Genomic DNA, 26,713 nt, shown 5'->3' with positions numbered 1-26,713 from the left:
TAGCCATGATAGCTTTTATGAACTCTCTTCTTGCATTTTAAACAGTTATTGGATGTTTCTACTTCTAACTGATACAAGTAAAAGTGTTATTCATTTCCTCATCTCTTGAATCCTCACAGTTGTCCATTTAATAGTGGGATAGAGAAACTTTGTTCCTTCTCTGTTCTCCTTCCCTTTTCCCTTCTTTTCTCTCTTCTTGCCCCCCACATCCAGTGGGTCAGTGAACTTGGTTGATTCTTTTTTTGTAGTATTTCTTAAATTGTTCCCTTCCCATTCTCAGCACCACCTCCCTAACTGAGGGCCACACTGTTGCCATGGTAACACTCAAACAACTTTTCCTCTCATGAAATTCTAGCAAGAACTCCCTGCTACCCAACAAATGAAATTCACATTCTTTTAATGTAACATTTAAAGACCTTTATAACTTGACACCAAATAATTATTTTTGCCTTATTAATTCAATAAATATTTATTGTGAACCAATTTTATGTAGGTCAGGGCTGTTTTGATATAAAAATAGGCCCCAGTTTTTACTCACAATGAGCTTATAATTTAGATTCAAGAGTAAGCAAATAAAAGTGTAATAATAACAATATACCATTCTTTGACCTGGTTGGTATGGCTCAGTTGGTTGGAGCATTGTCCCATACACCAAAAGGTCACCAGTTCATTTCCAGGTCATGGCACTTATCCCAATTGTGGGTTCGACCCCGGGTTGGGTTACATGCAGGAAGCAACTGATTGATGTTTCTCTCTCATATTGATGTTTCTCCCCCTCTCCTTCTCTTTTCCTCTCTCTTTAAAAGCAGTAAAAGATAATATGCCACTTTTTTTTTTCTATTCTTCTAGATGTAGCTTATGTTGCAATTACTTCTTCCTGAAATGATTTCTCCTTATCTGACTCCTCTTTTAAACTGAAATTCCTAAGGCTTTCGTTATACATAGAACTGCATTATTCTTGTGAATATGTTCATATTTTGTCCCGTAGGAACTAATTTTCACATGTTTTTCTCTTTTATTTTTTTTTTAATTTCCTTGAGTTCAGAATTCAACCTTTATTTATTTTCCTATTAGTGATAGACAATGAGATAACATGAAATAACAATCTATGTACACTTCATTTAATTAAGTTTTGTTGGATAAAGGAAGAAAAATGAGAATTTTATTTGATTAATGCTATATTTTTCTTTCCAAAGTTCAAAGTTTAAACCTTGTAGTATTTTCCCACTTTTATTTCTTCACGTCAAAGATAATACCATATTAATTAAGCTAGAATTATTTTAAGGAATTATTTTACAATTTTCCTCAATTTCCTACTCACTGTGATACAGATGACAGGATAGCCAGCCACAGGTCCAGCATTCTCTTTAACTCTAGAAATATCATCATACATCAATAAGGACACAATTTGAGGGACAGAAGGAAAAGTGACATCTGCCATGCTGTTCATTTCTTCTATATACACAATGGCTTTTGTCGCCTAGTAGGAAAAGATAATTATCTGTGATTATTAAAATATTTGACTCTTAGCAGTTCTATTGCACATAATAATGCCATGATGTTTGGCAAGTCCCTGGCTTCATCATGATAAAATTGTCACATGCAGATACCTTTCAGAGTGACAGATCCTGTATGGTTTATTCTACGTGACTCTGGCACCTTGGCCACATCTTAAGGTATTAGGGGAGGTTACCTGAGTCCAGGGCAGTTTGTGTTGGCCAAAGGCCCATGAGGCATTTGGGCTCTAATTTTTTTCTATAAATTTTGATGAAAGTAGCTAAATCTGTCTTGGAGTTGTAATGTAGAAGATAAAAAAAAAAAAAAAAGGCAATTAGTTGATAGTGGGAGAAAAGCTAAAAAAACATCCTGAGAGAAGGTAGATCCTAGGGTTATGCTGAAGTGAGTGACAGTAATAAAGCAAAGCCTTAAATGGTCAGAGGTTGAAGGAGCCTGAAGCACAGGCAGAGGGGGAAGTTGAGTCATGACAGGAGAGGAACCTGTGAAATGTACTGCGGGTAAGGTAATCAGAACACCTTGCTGATAAGCTTGCTTTAGCTCCTGAATAATCTTCCAATATCTAACTACCATAGTTTCCAAATCTATATTTATAAGTGTATTCTTTATAAAAGCCTTTATAGCCGAAACCGGTTTGGCTCAATGGATAGAGCGTTGGCTTGGGGACTGAAGGGTCCCGGGTTCGATTCCGGTCAAGGGCATGTACCTTGGTTGCGGGCATATCCCCAGTGGGGGGTGTGCAAGAGGCAGCTGATCAATGACTCTCTCTCATCGATGTTTCTAACTTTATATCTCTCTCCCTTCCTCTCTGTACAAAATCAATAAAATATATTTTAAAAAATAAAAATAAGCTTTTATAACTTGAAGTGAATCTCTGTTTCTTTCACTTAAAAAGTTTAATATTATGCTCCATAAAAATAACAAAAGACTAATTTTTATGTGATCAAGGCTTAAAAAAAGATTTTTTGCCCATACTTCTTCAATTTTAAAATACATTTTTTTGTTGATTTTTTTTACAGAGAGGAAAGGAGAGAGATAGAGAGTTAGAAACATTGATCAGCTGCCTCCTGCACACCTCCTACAGGGGATGTGCCCACAACCAAGGAACATACCCTTGACAGGTATCAAACCTGGGACCCTTCAGTCCGCAGGCCAATGTGCTATCCACTGAGCCAAACTGGTTAGGGCACTTCTTCAATTTTAAATATGCCTTTAAGAAAAGCAAGGCACTGTAGCAGAAATATCACCAAGAAGTAAAAATTATAAAATGGTAACCCATACTTAAGGAAGAAAATATCTTAATTTGATCTTATACAAATAGTAAAACAAATAATAAAAGAAATAAAGTACATTTAAGTATAGATATTATAAATATTGATGTATCTCTAAATCATTTAGCTTTAAAAAACTGTTTTAGGCCCTGGCCGGTGTGGCTCAGTTAGTTAAGCATTGTCCCATGCACCGAGAGATCACTGGTTTGATTCCCAATTCAGGACACTTACAGGAGGTAACTGATCAATGTTTCTCTCTCTCTTCCTCTCACTTTCTCTTTCTCTCTTTTTAAAACCAATAAAAAATTATTAAAACATTGTTTTAGGTTTAAAGGTAAAAAATGTGTAAATTTGTTCATCTTAAAAAAATTGGTTGCTTATGAAACATAAATTAAATAAAAAGAAAAGAAGTATTAAAACTAACATTTTGGGCTATGTTATATTTACTCTAGACATCAATTTAATTAGCAAACTATTTTGTGAATTAAAATGTGTGTTTTAATGAGTTGTGCACTGAATTAATGGTCTCATCTTTGTGCTGAGATGATGCTTTCTCTCTGGAGATTAATTCTAAATTCAGTTGTTACTATACATGGGCAGATGTAGGGCTCAATGACTCTAGTCCTTGAGTTTGTACAAACATGATTTTTCAAACAAAGACACAAATCTCTTGATTATAATCTAACAAGTGGCCTGGTGCATGGATTCATGCACATTGAAAGGAAACTAATTTGAAGAAATATTTTAATATCACTATTCACTCTTTCTCTTTAATAGAAGTGTCAACCAAATTCACAATTGACAATGACAGATCAAAACATATTGGTGCTAGCAAGAGCTTTATGTGTATCACACATGTGCAAGTCAACATTTATTTTTAAATTGCCAGCACCCATCATATGTACCAGATGGCTGGTTGGTCAGATGGTCAGACAGATGGATGGTTGGTCACTTAGCCTTTTATATATGTAGACAGGAACAAAATTTATTTAGGAGTTGAAAGGGATAATGTACATCTCTTTTAAATAAGGCTTGTACAGAGTCCTATTACTTTATTGTACCTTATGAGATGCTTATATGCAATTTCCCTCATAAAACGCTGGTTATAATTTTGTATCTGTATTTATTACTTACCTGTGTCTCTGCTATCATATTTTCATCAGGTTTTAGGTGAACAGTGAAGGCTTCTCTCATTTCTCTAACCCCATCTTGGATTACTTCAATTTCAACAATGTGCTGGGTTTCTCCCTCCTTAAATTCAATTTCTATAAGTACAAAACCACAGATTTAAATCTTTTACATATGAATATGAGTTTTGTTAAGCTTTTTTTTGTGAACAATTCACAATGTGAAATACATTTTACAATATGTGCGTGTTTGTGTGTGTGTGAATGAAATGGAATAAAAATTATTTTAAAATTACCTATTTCTACTATATTCATTACACTCTAATATTTTCTATTCTATTCGATTCCATCCTGAAAAAAAAATAATCAAAAGCTATTAAATTTATTTGTTGGACCTGAGTTTGAAAAAAATGCTGAATTATGGAAAGGATAACCAACAGTTCTAATACCAGGACATAACCTGACAAACTTGCATCTTATTTCCAAAAATTTCTAAACCAACATGACATAAGTCAAATGAAAATGATCACAGTTATTATTGAATGTGAACAGTATTTACCTTATGTATATACGTGGAAAAGATGAATGCAAAATTAAGATTTTATCAACATATCAAATTATATCTTAAACTAGAGGTCTGGTGCACGAAATTTGTGTATGGGTGGGGGTGGGGGGGTGTGTCCTTCAGCCCAGCCTGCACCCTCTCCAATCTGGGACCCCTTGAAGGATGCCCTACTGCCCGTTTAGGCCCAATCCTGGTGGGATCGGGCCTAAATGGGCAGTTAGGCATCCCTCTCACAATCAAGGACTGCTGGCTCCCAACTGCTCACCTGCCTGCCTTTCTGATTACCCCTAACCGCTTCTGTCTACCAGCCTGATCACCCCCTAACCACAACCCTGCCAGCCTGATTGATGCCTAACTTTCCTCTCCTGCAGGCCAAGTCCTACCCCCCCAACTGCCCTCCTCTGCAGACCCAGTCCCCCCAACTTCCCTCCTCTGCCCTGCTTGCTTGCCCCCAACTGCCCTCCCTTATAGACCTGGTCCCTCCCAACTGCCCTCCCCGCTGGCCTGATCACCCATAATTGCTCTCCATTGCAGGACTGGCCCCTCTCAACTTCCCTTCCCTGCTGGCCATCTTGTGTCCACATGGGGCAGCCATCTTTGACCACATGGGGGCAGCCATCTTGTGTGTTGGAGTAATGGTCAATCTGCATATTACTCTTTTATTTGATAAGATAAAGGCCTGGTGCATGGGTGGGGTCCAGCTGGTTTGCCCTGAAGGGTGTCCCGGATCAGGGTGGGAATTCCTTGGGGCATGGGGCGGCCTGGGCAAAGGGTCTGTGATGGTTTGCAGGTCAGCCACACCCTCTGGAGACCCAAGCCGAAGCCCTGGTATCTGGGATTTATTTATCTTCTACAATTGAAACATTGTAGCCTTGAGTGGAGACCAAGGCAGGCCAGACTGCAGAAATTTGGCTTCCTCCATCGCCGAGGAAACCCTAGCCTCCTGCTCTTTGTAGCTCTGTGGCTGCTGCCATTTCTGTTGGAATTTATTTATCTTCTATAATTGACACTTTGTATCCTTGAATGGAGGCCTGGACTGAGAGACCCACAGCCTGGCCTGTGCCCTCTTGAAGTCCCGGACCCTTCAGGGGATGTCTGCCTGATGACATAGGCCCACTCTTTAAGGGGAGTGGGCCTACCCTGGCAGACAGACATGCCTCTCACAGTCCAGGACCCTCAGTCCTTACTGCCTGCCTGCTTGCTGCTTTCTACCACTCATCTCATTGCTCCTTAGTGCTGCTGCAGAGGCCCCACCAGCACTGATGTGCTCTCTAGCCATGAGCCCAGCTTCTTGCTGAGTGGCACTCTTCCTGTGGGAGCATACTGACCACCAGGAAGCAGCTCCTATATTGAGCGTCTGCCCCCTGGTGGTCAGTTTAGAGCAACCGGTAACTCCACTGTTCTGTCAATTTGCATGTTAGGGCTTTATTATATATAATAGGAAATTGAATATAAATTTTAAATGAAAAATAAAATTTTAAAAAGAATCAAATAAAATTTTAGATCTGAAAATTTTTTAATATATATATATATATATGTATTTTTATTCTCACCTGAGGATGTTTTTTAAGTTGCTTTTTAGAGAGAGAAACATCCATGTGATAAAGAAATACTGGTAGGCTACCTCTGTACCTACTGACCCACTGGGATCTAACCTAAACCTAAGTATGTCCCCTACCCTAAAATACAACAGGAAATCCTTTTGGTGTACAGGTTGAGACTCCAACCAATTGAGCCACCTGGGCAGATCTGAAAAAATTTTTTTTAAATGTACCTCCAGGGCCTGGTTGGTGTGGGTCAATAGTTAGAGTGTCCTCCATGCACCAAAGGGTCATAAGTTTGATTCCAGATGAAGGCACATACTCAAAATATGGGTTCCATCCCTGTCAGATTGCTTGGGCAACTGATCAATGTTTCTCTTTCTCTTTTCCTCTCCCTTCCTCTATCTCTAGAATGAATTAAAAACTATACGTCCTTAGAGGAGGACTTAAAGAAATGCTGGTTTGGTTGAGAGGATAGTGCTTCCTCGGGTGGACTGAGGGTACTCGGCTGGATTCCAATCAAGGGCATGTACTTGGGTTGCAGGCTCAATTGGGGGCCCTGGTTGGGGATTCAGCAAGAGACAATCAATTGATGTATCTCACATTAGTTTCTGACTTTCTCCCTCCCTTCCACTCTCTCAAAAAAAAAAAAAAAAAAAAAATCAATGGAAAAATGTCCTCAGGTGAGGATTCACTAAAACAAACAAACAAACACCCAGTGTGATTATTGAAGGAACATATGAAGTATTTGTTGAATGAATGGGAAGGGATGGGACTTTGCTTTCTAACTGTTTTAGCAACTCTTCGAGGTAGGGGGTTTATCTTTTATTTTAATTTTTATTGATTGATTATTTTAGAGAGAGGAAGGGAGCGAGAGAAACACCAGTGCGTTGTCCACTTATTATGCTCTTTTTGGTTGTTTCTTGTCTGTACCCTGACGAGGGATCCAACCCTCAAGCTTGCTGTATCTAACCCACTGCGCTTCGGGCTGCCTGTCAGGGCCCCTCAACAAACCCCCTGGCTGCCCTGGCCCTGCTGTGGGCTGAAGCTCCTCTGCCACAGCAAAGGTTTGGTTCCATTCTGTCAGGGCACCTGCTTAGGTTTTGAGTTTGATCCCGGTCGGGGACTGCTGCTCAGAAGTGACCGAGGACCATTGAGGTCTGTGTGCTCTAGTCATTGGCGGGGAGCTGGGGTTCCATTGCGGACATGGCTGACCCTGATTCCCGCTACCCCCGGTCCTCCACCGGGGGCGACTTCAACTATGGCAGCTGCGTGGCCGCTATCAGCTGCACATCCTCATGGGTGGGTCGCCCTCTCTGCGGCTCGCCAGGCCCGGCTACTGCACAGTCGCCCCGGGAGGCGGGTTTCCAGGTTCCCAGGTTCCCAGGGAGAGCGGTCCGGAGGGAAAGCACTTCACTCCGCCTCCCCTCCGGGCTCCTGGGCCGGAGCCCGTCCTGTGCGGGCTCAGCGGGGAGAGCCGCCCAGGGAGGCCGCCGAGCTGGGTGCTGAGAAAACGAAGCTGGAGCCCTTCCTCCTAGAACCGTCATCTTCTGTATAGAAAGGGATAGATGAAAGCCTCAGCAGCCTTACGGGGGCATCTTTAAATGAAAAGATACCAGAGGTGGTGGTGCTGGTTGTTGTTGTTGTTGTTATTATTATTATTATTTTGGTGAAATTAAATTTATTGTGCAATTAATATTGTGTAATCATTGTGGTTTATTGTGTAATCATTGTGATTACACAATAACCTGCATTGAATTATCTGCTGGGATGTTTGTGCTTTAGGGCATGTGAATGAATTTTATTTCATTTGATGCAGCCTGCTGGGCACCAACAGCCTCCTGCTGACCAGTCATTACTGTGACAGTGTCCTGACCAATTTGAATATTACCCTATTATAAGTATACATTATTGTATCATTTTCCACATGAACTGTAAACCTACTTGTTGGAGTACTTACTGCTGAACCTTGCTCCCTGCTCACTATGGAGCTTGTGGGAGCAAGTTCCTCCTTGATCCTACTCGACTACACCAACTGTGGGGCCTTAGTTCCCCTACTAGGAACAAGACTTCCATGGATGCCAGGTACTAGATGGAGAAGACTGGAGAAGTCATAAGCATAGAAGAGAGACCTTATTGCAGACAAAGTAGCCATGGCTACCACGTAGCCATTAGAGATAACGGTTCTTCAAGTAGCATTACAAAGTAGCCACATAAAGCAGCCCTTGCTAATACAGTGGCAAACACAGGAGCCATATCCAGCAGCTGCGCACCTGCTGGTCAACAATGCATCTTTATACCAACTTAGACAAAAGAGGCTTCTTGCCAAATAGTGACATCAGTATTTGGGTTATAAAAAAGTACACCAGTGCAGTGCATACAGTATAATCTCTGTATCCTTGCTTTTGCACCTGTGTAAGGCAATTTGGCTTGCACATCTGGCATAATCTGGACAGGGCCCTTACACTCAAATTAGCCTTGAACATCCAGCATACTTTTATTAGGTTCCCACACTACTTTTGTCCCAAATTATATGCATAAAAAGTAACAAATTCCTCTCCAGAAAATGCTTTTTTTTTTCTTTCTCTTTTCTATTCTACCATTACCTTTATAACTGATTTGGTAATAACAGTCTTTTTCTAAATTGTGCATGCAAGTTAGGAGATAAAGATGAATGCTTTGGAGAACTAAGATGGCTCCATAGGTATTTACCTGTACTTGCTGCCTCCCACAACCACATCAAAATTACAATCAAAATACAGAACCACCATCGTTCAGAACTGCCTGAAAGCTGGCTGAATAGAAGTCCTACAACTAGAGAAGTAAAGAAGAAAGCACATTGAGACTGGTAAGAGGGGTAGAGGTGCGGAATGGTCCAACACCCATTTGTGACTTTTTTTTTTTTTAATTGGGAGGGAGATCATCTCTGTGGAGGCTACCCCTGAGGAGCAAGGGGTCCCAGCCCACAGCTCAGGGACTCATAACTGGGAAGAGAAGTCCCCATAACTATGGGCTATAAAAAACCAGCAGGGATTGGGGCTGAGAGTCAGGGAGGCTGCTGAAGACCCAGGTGTTCTTTTTAAAAGGCTGGCACACGAACTTACATGGTCCTCTTCATCTGAGATTCAGCACTGGGCACAGGGCAGCTGCTTTGGGGGACCTAAACACATTCTGGGAGGAACTGGATTGTCTGGCATTGGGTCAGGAATTTGAGGGCAGTTTTCTCCCAGTCAAGAGTACTCACAGGGGTAGCTGTTCCTGTGTGGGGACCTCCCCTGTGGCAGAGCTGACTGGCAGCCATATCTGTTGGCTCCATCCTGATGATTCCCTGAAACCCTACTCCATTCAGTTTGCAGCCCCACCAAACCTGTTTGCAGCAGCTTACCCATATGTCCTTGTTCAAACTTCAGATTTTGCTAAAATCTCTCAAACAAGCTGAAGGTAGTGATAGCATGCCCGAAACCTATTAATAAAAGGTGGGGATCTTACCAATCCCCACCCCACCCACTCTCAAACATGCCCTCCCTCCCTCCCTAGAGTTTTTCGTCCATTGGTTATGTTTATATGCATGTATACAAGTCCTTCGGTTGATCTCTTATCTCCCCCATATCTCCTTACCCTCCCCGCTGTAATTTGACAGTCTGTTTGTTTCTTTACTTTTTGATTGGAGCATTTAATCCATTTACATTTAAAGTTATTATTGATAGATACTTACTTGTTACCATTTTTATTCTATACACCTATGTTCCTTCTTCTCTTCCTATTTCTTTATTTTTACAGCAGACCCTTTAGCATTTCTTGCATTGCTGGTTTGGTGGTGATAAATTCCCTTAGTCTGTTTTTGTCTTTGAAGCTTCTGATTTCACCTTCAATTTTGATTGATAGCCTTGGGTACAGTATTCTTGAATTCAGACCCTTCCTTTGCATGACTTTGTATATTTCATTCCATTCCCTTCTGGCCTAATGAGTTTTTGTTAAGAAATCAGTTGCTAGTCTGAAGGGGGTTCCTTTATATATAACTTTCTGTCTCTCTCTGGCTGCTTTTAAGATTCTTATTTTGTCGTTGGTGTTTGCCAGCTTAATTACCGTATTTTCCGGCATATAAGACGACCCCCTAATTTTACAATTAAAACATAGGTTTGGGCCTATATTCGCTGTATAAGACTACCCCCCACTTCAAAGAAAAGACTTACTTTGCTGTCAAGATCTGCAGGTAATTTTTGTGCAATTTTGGTCTTTTGCCCCCAATTTTCGGTTGACTTTTTTTCTTTTCAAAAGTCGTCTTATATGCCGGAAAATACGGTATAATGTGCCCTGGTGTCAGTCTTTTGGGATTCATTTTGCTTGGGACTCTGAAAGCTTCTTGGATTTGTGTGGGTTTTTTCTGCTCTATCTCGGGAAAGTTTTCTGACATTATTTCTTCAAACATTTTTTCTATGCCTTCCTCAGTTTCCTTTCCTTGTGGAACCCCAATTATTCTAATATTGTTTTGTTTTGTATTGTCCCAAAATTCCCTTAGGCTCTCCTCCTGCTTTTTAATTTTTTTTTCCAGAAGCTGCTCTAATTGGGTATTTTTTTCCATCTTGTCTTCTAGCTCACTGATGCGGTCCTCTGCTTCTTCTAGTCTACTCTTGATGCTTTCTATTGAGTTCTTTACAGTTGCGATGTCATTTTCATTTCTTCTTGGTTCTTCTTCATTTCCTCTTGTCCAATTTGTCTTTCATTCTTTTTAGCCATTTTATGATCATTACTCTGAATTCTTGCTCTGGTAGGTTGCTTGCCTCTTACTCATTTACTTCCTTTTCTGGTGATGCCTGCTTTTCTTTCATATGCGGGCTGTTTCTTTGTTTCCCCAGGATCTCCCTTTTCAGGATGTCTGGTTATGTAGTTCTCTCTCTCCTGGGTTGATTTAAAGGCACAAAATACACCACAACCAGGTACAACACACAAGGCACTGAACAGAAATGTGTTTGCGATATTAATAACCTCCAATAAAGCTGACCATTAGAGAAAGGCAAATTAGGGGGTAGGAGAGATAGAAGAGAAAGAAAAAAGAGTGGCAAGTGAAATTGGGAGAAGGAGAAAGAAGAAAAAAAAAGAGGGAGAAACTAGAACGATACTAAGAAAGAAACAAGGAACTAACTATATATATATATATATATATATATATATATATTGGAGGAAACTCCAATAGAGCAACCCTTAATCACAGCAAATGTCAGCAACAAGTATCTGGAGATTAATACAACTTACAATACCAACTAATATCAAGTGAGGAAAGGGAAAGCAGAAGTAAAAACTAACTAAAACACAGCTAACCAAAACATACAATCAAACAAAAAGAATATGCAAAACGATCTCACAACAAAGCATAAAACTTTGAAATAGTTAACATTCAACATACAAGTACAAAAGGATAGAGAGAAAGACTTTCTTTTTTTGACAGTGAAAAGGGAGGTGTGTATGGGCTTGGAGCAGGGGGTTGGAAATTAGATATACACAAGTAGGGTGAAATTTTAGCAGGGGGTAAACAGAAAGAATAGGGAAAATTTAGAGCAGGAAAGGGTTAAAATAATCAGGACACCAAAGTGGGAAAGGTTAGGAAGAGAGTGATGGCATACAGGTAGGGTTGAGCTAGAATAAAGCATTGATGAAGGAGGGGTAAAAATAGACTGTAGAACGCTAATCCCAAAGTAAAATAAAGAGCAAATAATATGACAATTAAAAAATATAATAAAAATAAACAAAAGTAAATAAGATAAAAAGGTAAAATAGTGGTAGTAATAATGCTGATTACAAATATATATATATATATATTAATTAAAAAGGTAAAATCAAGTGAGGAAAAAAAATAATTTCTTGAGTAAATGTTGCAAATAATGAAAATAAAAACAAAAATTAAAAAAATAAAAAATAAAAATTAAAAAATTAAATAAAATGTGCAGTAGTAAAGCTCATTCACTTTATCTATCATTCTGTTTGGCACACCTGTTTCCCAGTCCGGACAGTATTGCAGTTCCCTGCCTTTCACTGCTCCTCAGTGTTGTAATCCATCCTGAGTTTTAAGCGGGCCTTGCTTTGATTTTATTACACTAGGGTCAATTTGTGATTTAGCCTCTGGTTGGCAGTGTTTCTGAGTTGACTTCTAGGGCTCTAAAGCCTCTCTAACTTTTTTTTTTTTTTCTCTATGACACTCCACTGATCTGTGGGAGTTGGTGGGCAAGTCCGAGTGGATGCACTGCCCTGAAGCTCCTGGCTATCCTTCCGCGTCAGATCAAAACGGGTTGATATCTTTAGATATCCCCCCCTATTAGAAGTCCTGTCCACAATCATGGGTAACACCAGCCCTACAGCCCAGGGCTAATCCTTGTAAACACCGCCCGGGTCCTTCTTTCTTCCACGTGGACTCACCCTATCTCCTCGAAATCTGACCTTTTCGTCCTGCGGTGTAGTGCTCCTTTGGACTGCCTGGGACCAGTGTTCTGGGGCTCACAGCTGCTTGGTGGTTGCTGCGGCTGTAGATATTCCCCCTTTCCTTTAAAGATGGTGAGATCTCCCGGTCGAAGCCCATAGGTAGCTCTGGGAGGGGACCCAGCCCTGCCGTGGGTGCTTCCTTGTCAGGGCTCCCTAATTAGTAGCCCCCCCACCTTCTCCTAGAGTTTGCCTGTCTCTTAGCTTGCTAACAAACTCTCCTAGCATGACCCTTAGCTGCTCTCTCTTTCTGCTTTGGGACAAGGCTCAGAACCCATCCATCTATTCTTCCACCATTTTGTCAATATCTCAAGGGTCTTCATGAGAGTCTCTAGGCTCCCTAAATTTTAATTTAATTTTAATGAGACTTTCAAGGATCTTAGTGAGAATTTCAAAGACATGGAAAAGAACCCATCAGAAATTAAGTGTACACTAACTGAAATAAAGAATAATTTATAGGGATTCAACAGTAGAGAATTCCAAGAATCAAATCAATGATTTAGAATATGAAGAAGCAAAAAACACCAAATCAAAATAAAAAAAAAGCAAAAAGAATCCAAAAATATGAAGATTTTTTTAAGGAGCAACTTCAAGTGTACTAACATTTATATTTTGGGGGTGCCAGAAGAAGAAGATAGAGAGCAAGATATTGAATATCTATTTGAAGAAATAATGACAGAAAACTACCTGGTGAAAGAAATAGACTTATAGGTCCAGGAAGCATTGATAGTCCCAAACAAGAGGAACTAAAAGAGGCTCACACCAAAACACATCATAGTCAAAGTGCCAAGTGTTAATGACAAACAGAGAACCCTAAAAGCAGCAAAAGAAAAGTAGTTAGTTACCCACAAGGGAGCACCATACTATTGTCAGCTGATTTCTCAACAGAAACTTTACAGGCCAGAAGGGAGTGGAAGGAAATATTTAAAGTGATGAATAGCAAGTTTGAGAGTGGGAAGTTTGTAGCATACTTCCTCCTAGTCAACTTGGCCTTGAATCCAAGCTGAAGACTATCCCCATTCTAGAGAGGCCGTGAACTATGCCCCAGATAGAGTTGTCAGTGCTGACACAAGGCCAGGCCTTGGTCTCATGGCCCCTTTCCAGCATGCACGCCTTCTTTCATAGACAACTGTCAGCTTTCTTGGGAACAGGATGACCCTGTAAATAACATGGCCATCAATAACAGGACCATGACATTACTTGAGAAAAACTGTTTTGTCTTAAATTACTTATTCTGCAAAAACAAGATGTGGTAAATGGGTTTAAAAGCAGTCCTGCACAAAGGTTTGGGGCTGCTCTCTGGACTCCCTGTGTGGAGAAAGGCAGAGCAGTTGCCAGCAGGCTAATAAAGGCTCCCTAAATTTTAATTTGGTTTGGACTCCAGTGGTCATTCACTAGCCTTGGCTCCACAACATTTGGAGGCCCCTGCAAGATAATCAGCCTTTGGCTGGTCCTGTGACCAGAGTCCACCGGGGTCCCTGGACTCTCAGACCCAGGGGGGGATCTCTGAGAGACTTTCCTCAGCCCTGGGACTGGTAGAAGTCATCAACCCTGCCTGCTAAATTTCCTGATTGACTCTGATCAGAGTCACCTGGATCTGGTTCTTACTAGTAAGAAACTTATTTTTGGTTCTGTTGGTACCCATCTAGGGTCTCTGGAAGGCTGGACACAGCGCTACTTCCGAGACCAGATCCCGGTGCATGACTGTGCCTGGTTATCCTGTTTGGTTGTCATCGTCTTCATTATTCTGTGTTATTGTGGTTTAATTGTCTCTATCATTAGAATGGGTCAGTCAGCTCCATATTCTGTCTGAATTCCCCTGCAATGTTTTTTTAAAATATATTTTATTGATTTTTTTACAGAGAGGAAAGGAGAGGGATAGAGAGCTAGAAACATCGATGAGAGAGAAACACTGACCAGCTGCCTCCTGCACACCCCCACCGGGGATATGCCCACAACCAAGGTACATGCCCTTGACCAGAATCGAACCTGGGACCCTTGAGTCCACAGGCTGACGCTCTATTCACTGAGCCACGCTGGTTTCGGCTGTTTTTTGAAAAATTTTCAGGAATTCAAGTGGTGAGCAGATGACTATGAAGCCTCTGTTAATACTTTGGTTTTATATAAATTTTATGAGTGGGAATGGCCAACTTTTCCATATCCCAGTGAGTGGAAAGGGGAACTTGATCACCTCCCCAGAAGTAAAAACTCAGATTGTCTGGTGTATAAATATAAGTGTGAAAGTCTGTGTGAAGTGAAAGCTACTTTGTGCTATCTGGTTATACACATGAGAGTATTTGTTATCTCTTTCTGTTGTTTAATTTGTTTAAAGATAGTGCAAACCCTGCTTTAGAGGGAAAACAGTATAGAACCTTTAATTGCTTTTTCTTGATTTATAATTTTGCTATGTTAGTTTAAAATTTTGGAATTCTAGGGTTAATTTAATGGTATAAAATTTGTGAAGGTTGCAAATCCAGAGAAGTTTAAACAAAGGCTTGTTGGGTTACGATTAGTCATAATTAACTACTTTGTAGGCTGCCTTTTCCAGCCCTGCTAGAAAACAGAGAATCATGTGGACCTGCGACCTGCCTGCCCTTCCTGATAGATTTACAGTGGGTCTCTGGGGAAGGAAGAGAGCAAAAAACTGCTCTGGAGCATATGTGAGAAAGGGTAAAGGCAGGGAAATTCACTCTCAGTTCGCTGAGATAGAGGAGCCCTAGGGTGGAGGACAGGGGAATGGTTGGAGATAGCAAAAATGGTGAAGATTGAAATCTTCTGAGGCCTTGGAGTAAATAAGGAAAATCTGGGAGGAAGAGCAGCTGTTCCTTAAGTGTAAAAAGCCTGGATCTCAGACGACTTGCCTTATTTCCCCTGCTAAGGACAGAGTAAATGGTTAATATGGAAAGGGCTGGGGGGCATTGGCGGAGAGAGCAGGGAGAGATAGGTTTTTGTTGCTTTTACTGGCTACAACCCGTCTGCTGGTTTCAAGGCTTTCTGCAAAATTCAGTGGATCTTCCTCTGCCCCGTTTTTTTTGTTTTTGTTTTTTGTTTGTTTGTTTGTTTTTTTACCCTTCCAATACACATAAAAAAAAATCTCATTGTCTGAGCCTGGCAGGGGGGAGTTACTGGGTACTTCTTGGATGGTGGTAGAATATTCAGCAAAGGAACTTTAAGATATATCTTTAATGTTACAACTAGTTTAAGTTTTAAAAATCTCTGTCTCTAAGAAAGAAATGTTTTTACCTATTCTTAGTTTTATCACAGAAGGTCTAAGTCATAAATGTTAATCTAAGAAATTCTGGCTGTTTACTTTTTAGGAATCATTAAAGAATAAGGAATACCGAGTAGAAGGTCTGAGGTTATGTATTTTTAAAGGACATAGAAAGAAGGTTTGAAGGCTAATTTGGAAGTGTAAAATTTATAAAGGTTGTGTACGTAATAATAATAACAAAATCAAATAATACAGGCCAATAAGCCAGAAATAGTAAATAATTTATATTCTGCATCCATAAACAGAGGGTAAATAGTTATTACAAAGTACTTAGGGAGGTACTAATAAAAGAAATCTAACAGTTACTGTTTGTTATAATACATTCAGAAAATATTACTTTATAAAGCCATACAAAAGACTGGCAAGGAAAATTCTATCTTAAAGCAGGTCAGTATATTTTTCTCCTTATACAATTCCTCCTAAATTTGGCAATACTTAATAAATAAATCATGGTAATACATTTATTTGCATAAATTCAATAAGACCAGTTTCCAATAGTGGTTTTATTAACCAGAAACTTTGGCTCGAGTATCATGTTTAAAGAGCCCTGCCTGAACTCTGAAGACTTGAAGCCAATAAGAGTGCTATGGAGAAAGCATGGTATCCTGCTTGGTAGTCCCTGAACACAGCTGGTGCTGGAGCATCAAGCCTATGCCCTATCATCACTGGTGGTTGGTCAGAGTAGAAGAGGAGCAATAAGGGCGCCTCTGTGTCCCTGCAGAACTCCCACTCACTCTGAGCTGCAACGAGTAGGAGGGCTGAGATGGGCCTTGAAGCCTAGGGCATAGGCCCAGGTAGAGCCACTACAGGTGAGGAATTCACCTAACTCAGCAGGTACTACAGATAGGTCTGATGGCAGCTGGATGGCTTGGCTTCCTGGCTCTACAGTGCACATTAAGATTCAATCATGAAATTCCGGCAAAGGTAGTCAATTAACATTTTTATTATGTTTATGCAAACAATCAGTTCAAATTGAATACAATAGACAAATTAGTCTTGATTTGGCTCTTTTGATAAACTGAGGGTAATTTTGAGGAGAAAAATTCCATTTCAATAGAACTTATTAAAACTGAAAAGTATTCTTTCCCTTCCACTAGAAGGAAAAGAAAACAGTTTGTCTCTGTCAGGTCAGAAGCCCATCTCCTTCTGTGCCCAGGCCTCATTGTCCATCTGACAGACAGCAAGGTTCTCTTGGCTCTGAGAGAAACCTCTGAAACCTCCTCAGAAGGAAGTAGCTAGAAGAATCCACCTACATCCATTTTCCCTAAAAGAATTCAGAGGCAGGATTCTTAAGGTAATATCAGGCAGTTAGACAGATATGAGCAGAGCAAGGACAATGGGCCAACTAGCACTACCAGATGTAATTAAGTCTTTCCATTTCTATGTATGTGAGACAAGGGGACTCCCCAGAAGCAAGAGAAAACGAAGCAGATGAAGCTGCCCTAAAACCAGTGGGATCTCTACAGATTCTAGTAACTCTTCCAAACTCTGACCTACCCACCTCACCAGCTTACATGGAAACACAATCTAGAAAAGCTGGAATCCATAACTAATCTTTACTCAAGTTCTTATAGGCTTTACAGTTCACCCAGAAAGCAGTCCATATCTATGTCCAAGGTATTCTGCCTATACCAATTCTGATGCAGTCCACCAGTCCGCCCTGGTGACTCTGTTTGGATAAAGAAATTTGCCACACAAGGACTGACCACCTCCACAGCAGTCAAGATTGATGGGATCCCATTGTGGCTCCATTACCCCTGGCTAAAGATAGCACAGGCAAAATAGAGTGTCCAGGATTCTACGGACCCTCTAAAGATTAGTCCTGGCCCTCATTCCAGGCCTTATAAACAGGCCCACTGACTTTATTCAGCAGAGAATTAATTCTATCAGGCTTATAGTCCTCAGGGGTCAATATAACTCCCTAGCCAACAATGATCCAAAAGAGTCAATGATTTGACTCATGTACATAAAACTAGTGGGGAATGTCAACAGTGGGAATTTTTGAGTATGCTTCCTCCTAGTCAACTTGGCCTTGAATCCAAGCTGAAGACTATCCCCATTCTAGAGAGGCCGTGAACTATGCCCCAGATAGAGTTGTCAGTGCTGACACAAGGCCAGGCCTTGGTCTCATGGCCCCTTTCCAGCATGCACGCCTTCTTTCATAGACAACTGTCAGCTTTCTTGGGAACAGGATGACCCTGTAAATAACATGGCCATCAATAACAGGACCATGACATTACTTGAGAAAAACTGTTTTGTCTTAAATTACTTATTCTGCAAAAACAAGATGTGGTAAATGGGTTTAAAAGCAGTCCTGCACAAAGGTTTGGGGCTGCTCTCTGGACTCCCTGTGTGGAGAAAGGCAGAGCAGTTGCCAGCAGGCTAATAAAGGCTCCCTAAATTTAAATTTGGTTTGGACTCCAGTGGTCATTCACTAGCCTTCACTCCACAACACTATAACTAAGATTATTCTACCCAGCAAAGCTGTCATTTAGAATTGAAGGTCAGATAAAGAGCTTCACAGATAAGGAAAAGCTAAAGAAGTTCATCACCATGAGCCCAGAATTACATGACATGTTGAAGGGTATTCTTTAAAAGTGGAAGAAGAAGAATAAAAAGAAAAAAATATAAACACTAAAATGGAAATAAATACATATCTATCAACAATTGAATCTAAAAATCAAAATAAATCAACAAAAAATCTAATGAACAAAATAAACTGATGAATAAAATAGAATCAGAGGCATGGAAACATTGAACAGACTGATCAGTTTCAGAGGGAAGGGGTCTGGGTAGTGTGAAGAGATTAACCAAAGATCTTACCTATAGACACAGACAATTGGGTGGTGAAGGTCTGTGGTGGGGTGATAACTGGATGGAGGGGAGCATTAGGAGGGAAAAGGAGGATATCTATAATACTCTCAAGAATAAAGATTTAAAAAAAAATATTTTATTGATTTTTTACAGAGAGGAAAGAAGAGGGATAGAGAATTAGAAATGTTGATGAGAGGGAATCATTGACCAGCTGCCTCCTGCACACCCACCACTGGGGATGTGCCTGTAACCAATGTACATGCCCTTGACCGGAATCGAACCTGAGACCCCTCAGTCTGCAGACCAACACTCTATCCATTGAGCCAAACCGGTTTCGGCAATAAAGATTTTTTAAAAGGCAAATGCCTAAAGCTCTATGATCATTAGGAACTAGTGATTGTTTGTAGTAAGAGATAGGAAACTAGAAACAAAATGGATAAAAAGAATTCTAAATAATTAATATACTAAATTTGGGACATCAATTTATATTTATTTTGTTAGCAAACAAATCTGAGAGACAAAAAGGGAGAGGCAGAAGTATGTACTGAATGATTTGTCTTAATTATTTAAAAAAGTAAATGGTGAAATGATCCATAAATTTGAAGAAATAGAGAGGCAGATGAAAAGCACCAATAATGGGTCTTTGAGGCCCAAAGACTTTATAGTCTCGTGTAGTTGATATTTTATCACTTTTTAAAAAAAAAAAAATATATTTTTATTGATTTTTACAGAGAGGAAGAGAGAGAGATAGAGAGCCAGAAACGTCGATGAGAGAGAAACATCGACCAACTGCCTCCTGCACACCCCCTACCAGGGATGTGCCCGCAACCAACGTACATGCTCCCAACCGGAATCGAACCCGGGACCCTTCAGTCCACAGATCAACACTCTACCACCACCAAACCGGTTTCGGCTATTTTATCACTTTTTTTTTGCCCTTCATAAACACAAAATTTTATAGCTTGAAGTTTTAGATTGTGGGTGTTCTATAAATTAAAATAAATGACTATCTCTGCTATTATTCATGTTCAATGCAATAGAATACTTCAGAAGAATTATTATTTAATATCTGATTACCATTGTGAAGGTGAATGTAGACTCAAAACAGAAAGTCGTCTAGCATGTCTACTCAAAATTTTCCTAAGTCCTAACACATAAACTCTCTAAGTCAAAAGACAAAATCCTGGAAATAAATTCCATTGTTTTTATTTTTCTGAATATTAATTTACAGGTATATGTATATTTTTATTTCAATTGGATATTTTCTTACTTTTTTCATAGTCACTTGAGTACACCTCCCATGGACACAGAGCTGGGAGCACCCTTACCTTCTGACACAGGATGGTAGTCTTCTCCAGAGGTGGCAGAGCCGTCTTTGGTGTGCACTCTCACGATGGAAACCTTTGAAGTGTCTCCTTGGCGAATCACTGGAATCTTTATAACCACTGATTGTCCTGGTTCTTTAGGTTCATTTACGCTAAATTTGGTTTCTCCAAATTTAATAATAGTCTCTAAAATTGTGGGAAACAGGAATAATTTAAATTGTAAAAGGAATTTTTCTCCATTTCTAATGTTTCTTTCCCCGTGTGAAGAGCTTATCCTGGCTTCTTTCTGTTTCCTTACCTAATATTATTATTGAGTGTGTTAGAAACAACTGAGCACACATAACATAGTCTAGCCCCTTCCTTGGGAATTAACCAGTCCCCAAAGAGCATATGCTCTAGGCAGTCTATATGTGACAAAAATTTATGGGAGCAGACCACTGAGAGTGGGAAGAAAGGAGGAAATTGTTGGCCCAGAACTACCTGCACCCAAAGATATATCAGTGAAAGAGGCTCCCCTTTCACTGAATGTTAGGGATTTAGTATTTAGATATAAGTCATATTCTTCAACACCGTCATATTTTTCAATACCAACTTTCAGTTTTAATGGTTTATTTTATTCCTTATTTTACTCTCTCTCTCTTTTTAAATTTATCATTTATTTTAAAAGCCTAGTAAAAAACTGTGGGTTGGTTTCTAATCTACCTGAAACTTTAACATAGATGAATTTCAGTTCCCAATTGAAAGTTGTGCATAATAAATGACTTCTTACTATCAGCATCATCTCGGATTCTTATCAGAGTTTCATTTTGTTCACCAATTGCAGCCCCAAAGGGAGAGTTGCTTTGTGGAGTACCAAGAACTAGACGGAGCTCCTCTATTTCCTCATAGAGTCTGTCATCCATGAGCTCAAGGATACAAGGCTTCTCAGCCTCACCTAGAAATATAATAACAGCAGGTCAATCACATACGATAGGCCCCCCAAAATACATCTGAAACTAAAATATAAGCACCACAATGGCAAGCATATTGCCTTTTCTTTGCTTTATCAACAGTGCAAATAATAGTGTCTGGCATATATTAAGCCTTCAATAAATATTTGTTGAATGAACAAGTAATTGTTCACTCACTGCAATGACAAGCCACTATTTGAACAGGGGATTTCTTTAACATCTTTAAGTCTTTAAGTCCTATCACTCATTTTAGAAAACAAGGAAAAAGAGAAAATGCCAATTTTTGTTTATAAATTGCTAACATTATAACCAAGAAGCAAATTTAGCAGCCTAGTTCAGGTTGATCATTATTAATTTGACCACAGTACCAGTTTCTATAACAATTACTAGATCAAACTGATTAAATATTTTAAGGATCTGGATACATATTAAAAATCAGACATCAATTCCTTTTAATTTCTGTCATTTGAACATCAAGTATCTCCTAGCATTGTGAAATCTACATATATGTTCCTATCACTGAATAAATTTTGAATAAACAATATAATAAATAACTGAAAATTAATCAATAAATTGATACAGAAATCAAAAAGGGCATTCACTCAACCTGTTACAATCTACCTCACTGTATTATCATTTAGTGTACATGTTATTATGTCATAAGATTGTTGAAATCAAGAACTTATATGTTCCCGATATATATTACTCACAAAAATTCCAAATAAACATTTCAAGCTTAAACTTACCTGGCAGGAATGAAACGATGGAGAGATCAGTGTTTGGGCGTTCTTCAAAGTCCATCATCACTTGTGCAGATCCCTGTCGTGTGTAGCATCTTACTGTGGACCTGTACTGGAGATCTCCACTCCTGTGGATTATTGCAACTATCTGCCTGTCATTTTCATTGACAGTATATATTCGTTCTTTGAATTGCATTTTAGGTACTGCAGAAACAGATAAACATATAGGTGAAACTGGACAAAAATTTTCTTAATGAAGTGACATTTCAGAAAACATGGTTTTAGTGGAAAGGAAAGTGAAACAGTTGTGAGAAAACAGTTGTGACCCATTCTCCAGTCATTTGTCATTGTTCTGGCCTTGAGAAAATGACTAAACTTTAAATGTTCTGAATTCCTTATCTTTGCAATTTGCTCTGCCAACTGGTGGACTAGGGAGATACAATGAAATGGTAAAAAGTGAATAAACTATATCCCTGTATGTGTTACTTACTCATGAGCTAATCAGAATTTCTTGATATGAATACCACTAAATATTGTGCACTTTATTACAAACATATTTACTTATATCATGTTGGAAAAGTTGACAATCCTATCTAATAAAGAGGTAATATGCAAATTGACCATCACTCCACCACACAAGGTGGCCACCCCTATGTGGTCAAAGATGGCCACCCCCAAGTGAACATAGATGGCTGTCACAAGATGGCTAGCAGTGGAGGGCAGTTGTGGGAGATCAGGCCAGCAGGGAAGGGCAGTTGGGAGGAACCAGGTCTGAAATGGAGGGTAGTTGGGGATGACCAGGCCTGAAGGGGAGGGCAGTTAGGGGCAATCAGGCTGTCAGTGGAGCAGTTAGGCATCAATCAGGCTGACAGGGGAGTGGTTAGGAGGTGATCAAGGTGGTGGGCAGAAGCAGTTAGGGATAATCAGGTAGGCAGGCAGGCAAGTGGTTGGGAGCCAGCAGTCCTGGATTGTGAGAGGGATGTCCAACTGCCTGTTTAGGCTCAATCCTGGTAATGGGCAGTCAGACATCCCTTAAGGGTTCCCAGATTGGAGAGGATGCAGGCTGGGTTGAGGGACATACACCCCCTGTGCATGAATTTTATGCACCGGGCTTCTAGTTTATTTGTCTATATGTACAACTTTTTTTTTTTTAAATCCAATTGTCTATCAATTAAGACATAGATGGTTTTCATATCATGGCTATACTGCTGTTAATGAGCATAGGAATGCATATAAATTTTCAAATTAGTGTTTTAAATTTCTATACTCAGATGTGGAATTGCTAAGTCATAAGGTAGTTCTATTTTTATTTCACTGAAGAACCTCCATTCTGTTTTCCATAGTAGCTATACCAATTTCAATCCCATTAATAGTGCATGGGTATTTTCTTTTTTCTAATAATTAAACATGTTATTAATTGATTTATTGATGATGGACAATATGACAGGTGTGAGATATCTCATTTTTTATTTAATTTGCACTTCTCTAATAATTAGTCACATTGTTCATCTTTTCATATCTATGGGGCATCTGTATGTATTCTTTGGATAAATGTCTATTCAGGTACCCTTCCCATTTTTCAATTGGATTTTTTGTTTTTTGGTGTAAAGTTGTATGTATTCTCTATGTATTTTGAACATTAACCCCTTACAGGTGTATCGTTGGTGAATATATTCTCCCATTCAATAGGTTGTTTTTATTTTTTAGATGTTTTTCTCCATTTTAGTTTGATATACTCCCATTTATTTCTTTTATCTTTTTACTAGAGGCCTGTTGCAGGAAGATTCTTGCAATAGGGCTTCCTGCTGTAGTCTTTGCTGCCCCGCCTGCTTCTTTCCCTTCTCTCTGCCCTGTCTGCTTCTCTCCCTTCTCCCGCACCCTGCTTGCTTGCTTCTCCAAAGCTTTGCTTCCTTCTGCAGTGCTTGTCATCTTTCTATGCTGTGAGCCTTGCAAATTAACCGCCATCTTGGTTGGGTTTATTTGCATACTCTCCCTGATTGGCTGGTGGGTATGGCTTATGGGCATAGTGAAGGTATGGTCAATTTGCATGTTTTTCTTTTATTAAATAGGATTCTCTTGCCACAGGAAACATATTCAAAAAATATTACTAAGAATGACGACGTCAAAGAGTTTACTACCAATATTTTCTCTTAGCAGTTTTATGGTTTCAAGTCTTACATTTAAGTCTTAAATCAATTTCGAGTTTCTTTTTGTATATGTGTAAGAAGATGGTCTAGTTTCATTTCTTTTAAATGCATTTATCTAATTTTTACAACATCATTTATTGAATAGACTTTTTTTACCCCACTGTATGTACTTGCCTCCTTTGTCATGTTTGAATTAAACATATAGGTGTGAGTTTATTTCTGGACTCTCCATACTATTCCATTAATTTTTGTGTCTGTTTTTATGCCAGTACCATGCTGTTTTGATTACTATAGTACAGTTTTACACAAGGCGGTGTAATACACCAACTTTGTTCTTCTTTCTCAAGATGACCGTGGCTCTTTGGAATTTTTCGTGGTTCCATATAAATTTTTGGATTATTTGCTCTATTTCTGTGGAAGTACTCCATTGTATTTTAATAGAAATTACATTGAATCTATAGATTGTTTTGAGTATTATGGACATTTTTAATAATGTCAAGCCTTCCTATTCAGAAGCACAGTATATGCCTTCATTAATTTGTGTTTTCAACTTCTTTCTTTTGTGTTTTATAATTTTGCAAGTATAGGTTTTTACCTCCTTTGTTATAATTATTCCTAAGTACTTTTTTGAGGCAATTCTAAATGGAAATGTTTTCTTAGTTTCTCTTTCTGATGTTTCCCTATTGGTGTATAAAACTGCAACCAATTTCTGAATATTTATTTTATATCCTCCTATTTTACTGAATTCATTGATCAGTTCTAGTAATTTTTGGATGAAATCCTTAGGGTTTTCTATTTATAGGGTCTGAAAATAGTGAGAGTTTTATTTTTTCTTTCGATTTGGAAGCCTATTATTTCTTCTTGTCTGAGTGCTGTGGGTAAGAATTCGAGTACTATGTTGAATAAGAAGGGAGAGAGTGGATATCCCTGTTTTATTCCTCATTTTAAGGGAAATTATTTTAGTTTTTTTTTTTGTTGAGTATATTAGTTGTGGGTTTGGCATGTGGCTCTTATTATGTTGAGATATGGTCCCCCTGTTCCCACTTCGGGTGTGTTATTTAGGGAGCTAATTGGGTGGTGCTCTGATATGATTTGAAGCCAACCACAAGCATATTGGTTGTGGTCCTCTTTGGAAAAGCTTGGTTTAGGCCAGATCAACAATATCACTTTTTTTTTTTTTTTGAATGTGAGAGGAAGACTAAATTTTGTGTGTGACAGTATGCTTCTATTCTAATAATTGGTAGAAGAAAGGGTATTAGTATGTGTTGAACTCTGTTCCCCCAAAATTCATTGTTTTAAGTCCTAATCTCTAGTACCTGAGAATGTGACTATATGGAGTCAGGGTCTTTACAAAGGTAAGCAAGTAACACTGAAGTAATTAGGGTAAATCCTATTCAGTATAACTTGTGTCCTTATGAAAAGGAAAAAAAAATCCTCACTGTAGGACATGCTTAGAGAAAAGAAAAATGGGGGGGAGGGGGGAGGAGAAAGAGAGAGAGGAGAGAGAGAGAGAGAGAGAGAGAGAGAGAGAGAGAGAGAGAGAGAGAAAGAGAGAGAGAGAGAGAGAGAGAGAGAGAGAGAAAGAGAGAGAGAGAGAGAGAGAGAGAAAGAGAGAGAGAGAGAGAGAGAGAGAGAGAGAGAGAGAGAGAGAGAGAGAGAGAGAGAGATGTGAGAGAGGAACACTGATTGTACAGCCACTCTGTCTGGGCCCTAACAAAGGAAAATTTTGACACAGAGACACACATAGAAGGTGATATGAAGACACATAAGAAGAAGATGGTCATCTACAAGCCAAGGAGGAAGGCCTGGAACAGATATTTCCCTTACAGCCCTCTGAATAAATCAATCCTGTCAACACCTTGATCTTGGACTTCTAATCACAAGAATTGTGACATAAGATATACTTATGAGTCTACTAGAGGCCCAGTGTATAAAATTCATGCACAGGGTGTGTGTCTCTCAGCCCAGCTGCACCCTCTTCAATCTGGGAACCCTTGAGGGATGTCCAACTGCCCATTTAGACCCAATACTGGAATCGGGCCTAAATGGGCAGTTGGGCATCCCTTTCACAATCCAGGACTGCTGGCTCCCAACTGCTCACCTGCCTGCCTTCCTGATTACCCCTAACCACTTCTGTTTGCTAGCCTGATCACCCTCTAACCTCTCCCCTGCCAGCCTGATTGATACCTAACTGCTCCCTTGCCATCTGTTTGTCCCTAACTGCCCTCCCCTGCAGGCTTGGTCACCCACAACTACTTTCCTCTGTAGGCCCAGTTGCCCCCAACTTCCCTCCACTGCTGGTCACTCCTGACTGCCCTCCCCTGCAGACCTGGGCCCTCCCAACTGCCCTCCCTTGCTGGCCATCTTGTGTTCACATGAGGCAGCCATCTTTGACCACATAAAAGCAGCCATCTTGTATGTTGGAGTGATGATCAATCTGCATATTACTCTTTTATTAGATAGGATAGAGGCCTGGTGCACAGGTGGGGTCCAGCTGATTTGCCCTGAAGGATGTCTCGAATCAGGGTGGGGGTTCCCTTGGGGCATGCGGTTGCCTGGGTGAGGGGCTTGTGGTGGTTTGCAGGCTGGCCATGCCCCCCAGTGACCCAAGTGGAGGCACTGGTATATGGGATTTATTTATCTTCTATCATTGAAACTTTGTAGCCTTGAGCAGAGGCCCGGGTGGGCCAGGGTGTGCAGGAAGCTTGGCTTCCTCCATCGCCAGGGAAACCCAAGCCTCATGTTCACTCAGTAGCTGCAGTCATTTTTCTTGGTATTTATTTAACTTCTATAATTGAAACTTTGTAGCCTTGAGTGGAGGCCTGAGCCAGCCAAAGTGTTTGGGAAGTTTGGCTTCCTCCATTGTCTGGGAAACTCAAGCCTCCTGCTTGCTCTGTGGCTGTAGCCATCTTGGTTGAGTTTATTTGCATACTCACTCCTGATTGGGCATGGCTTGTGGGTGTAGTATAGGTACAG

General features: G+C 39.9%; 1 protein-coding gene across 2 annotated transcripts in view; it reads right to left on the bottom strand.

The window, feature by feature from the left end:
- Positions 1–26,713, bottom strand: part of FREM2 (FRAS1 related extracellular matrix 2) — a 301,513-nt gene that overhangs the window by 54,746 nt on the left and 220,054 nt on the right. For both annotated transcript variants that reach the window (XM_036454946.1, XM_045588592.1), the window contains exons 9-13: positions 21,597–21,794; positions 20,670–20,834; positions 19,904–20,086; positions 3,921–4,051; positions 1,322–1,480 (exon numbers count right to left, since the gene is read on the bottom strand). In XM_036454946.1, coding sequence (XP_036310839.1) covers positions 1,322–1,480; positions 3,921–4,051; positions 19,904–20,086; positions 20,670–20,834; positions 21,597–21,794 — 836 coding nt within the window. The remainder of the gene's footprint in view (positions 1–1,321; positions 1,481–3,920; positions 4,052–19,903; positions 20,087–20,669; positions 20,835–21,596; positions 21,795–26,713) is intronic.

This window comes from Pipistrellus kuhlii, unplaced genomic scaffold (assembly GCF_014108245.1).
Source record: "Pipistrellus kuhlii isolate mPipKuh1 unplaced genomic scaffold, mPipKuh1.p scaffold_m20_p_3, whole genome shotgun sequence".
Lineage (NCBI taxonomy): Eukaryota > Metazoa > Chordata > Mammalia > Chiroptera > Vespertilionidae > Pipistrellus > Pipistrellus kuhlii.
The sequence above is the reverse complement of the archived record's forward strand: the minus strand, read 5'-3'. Positions and strand labels throughout refer to the sequence as shown.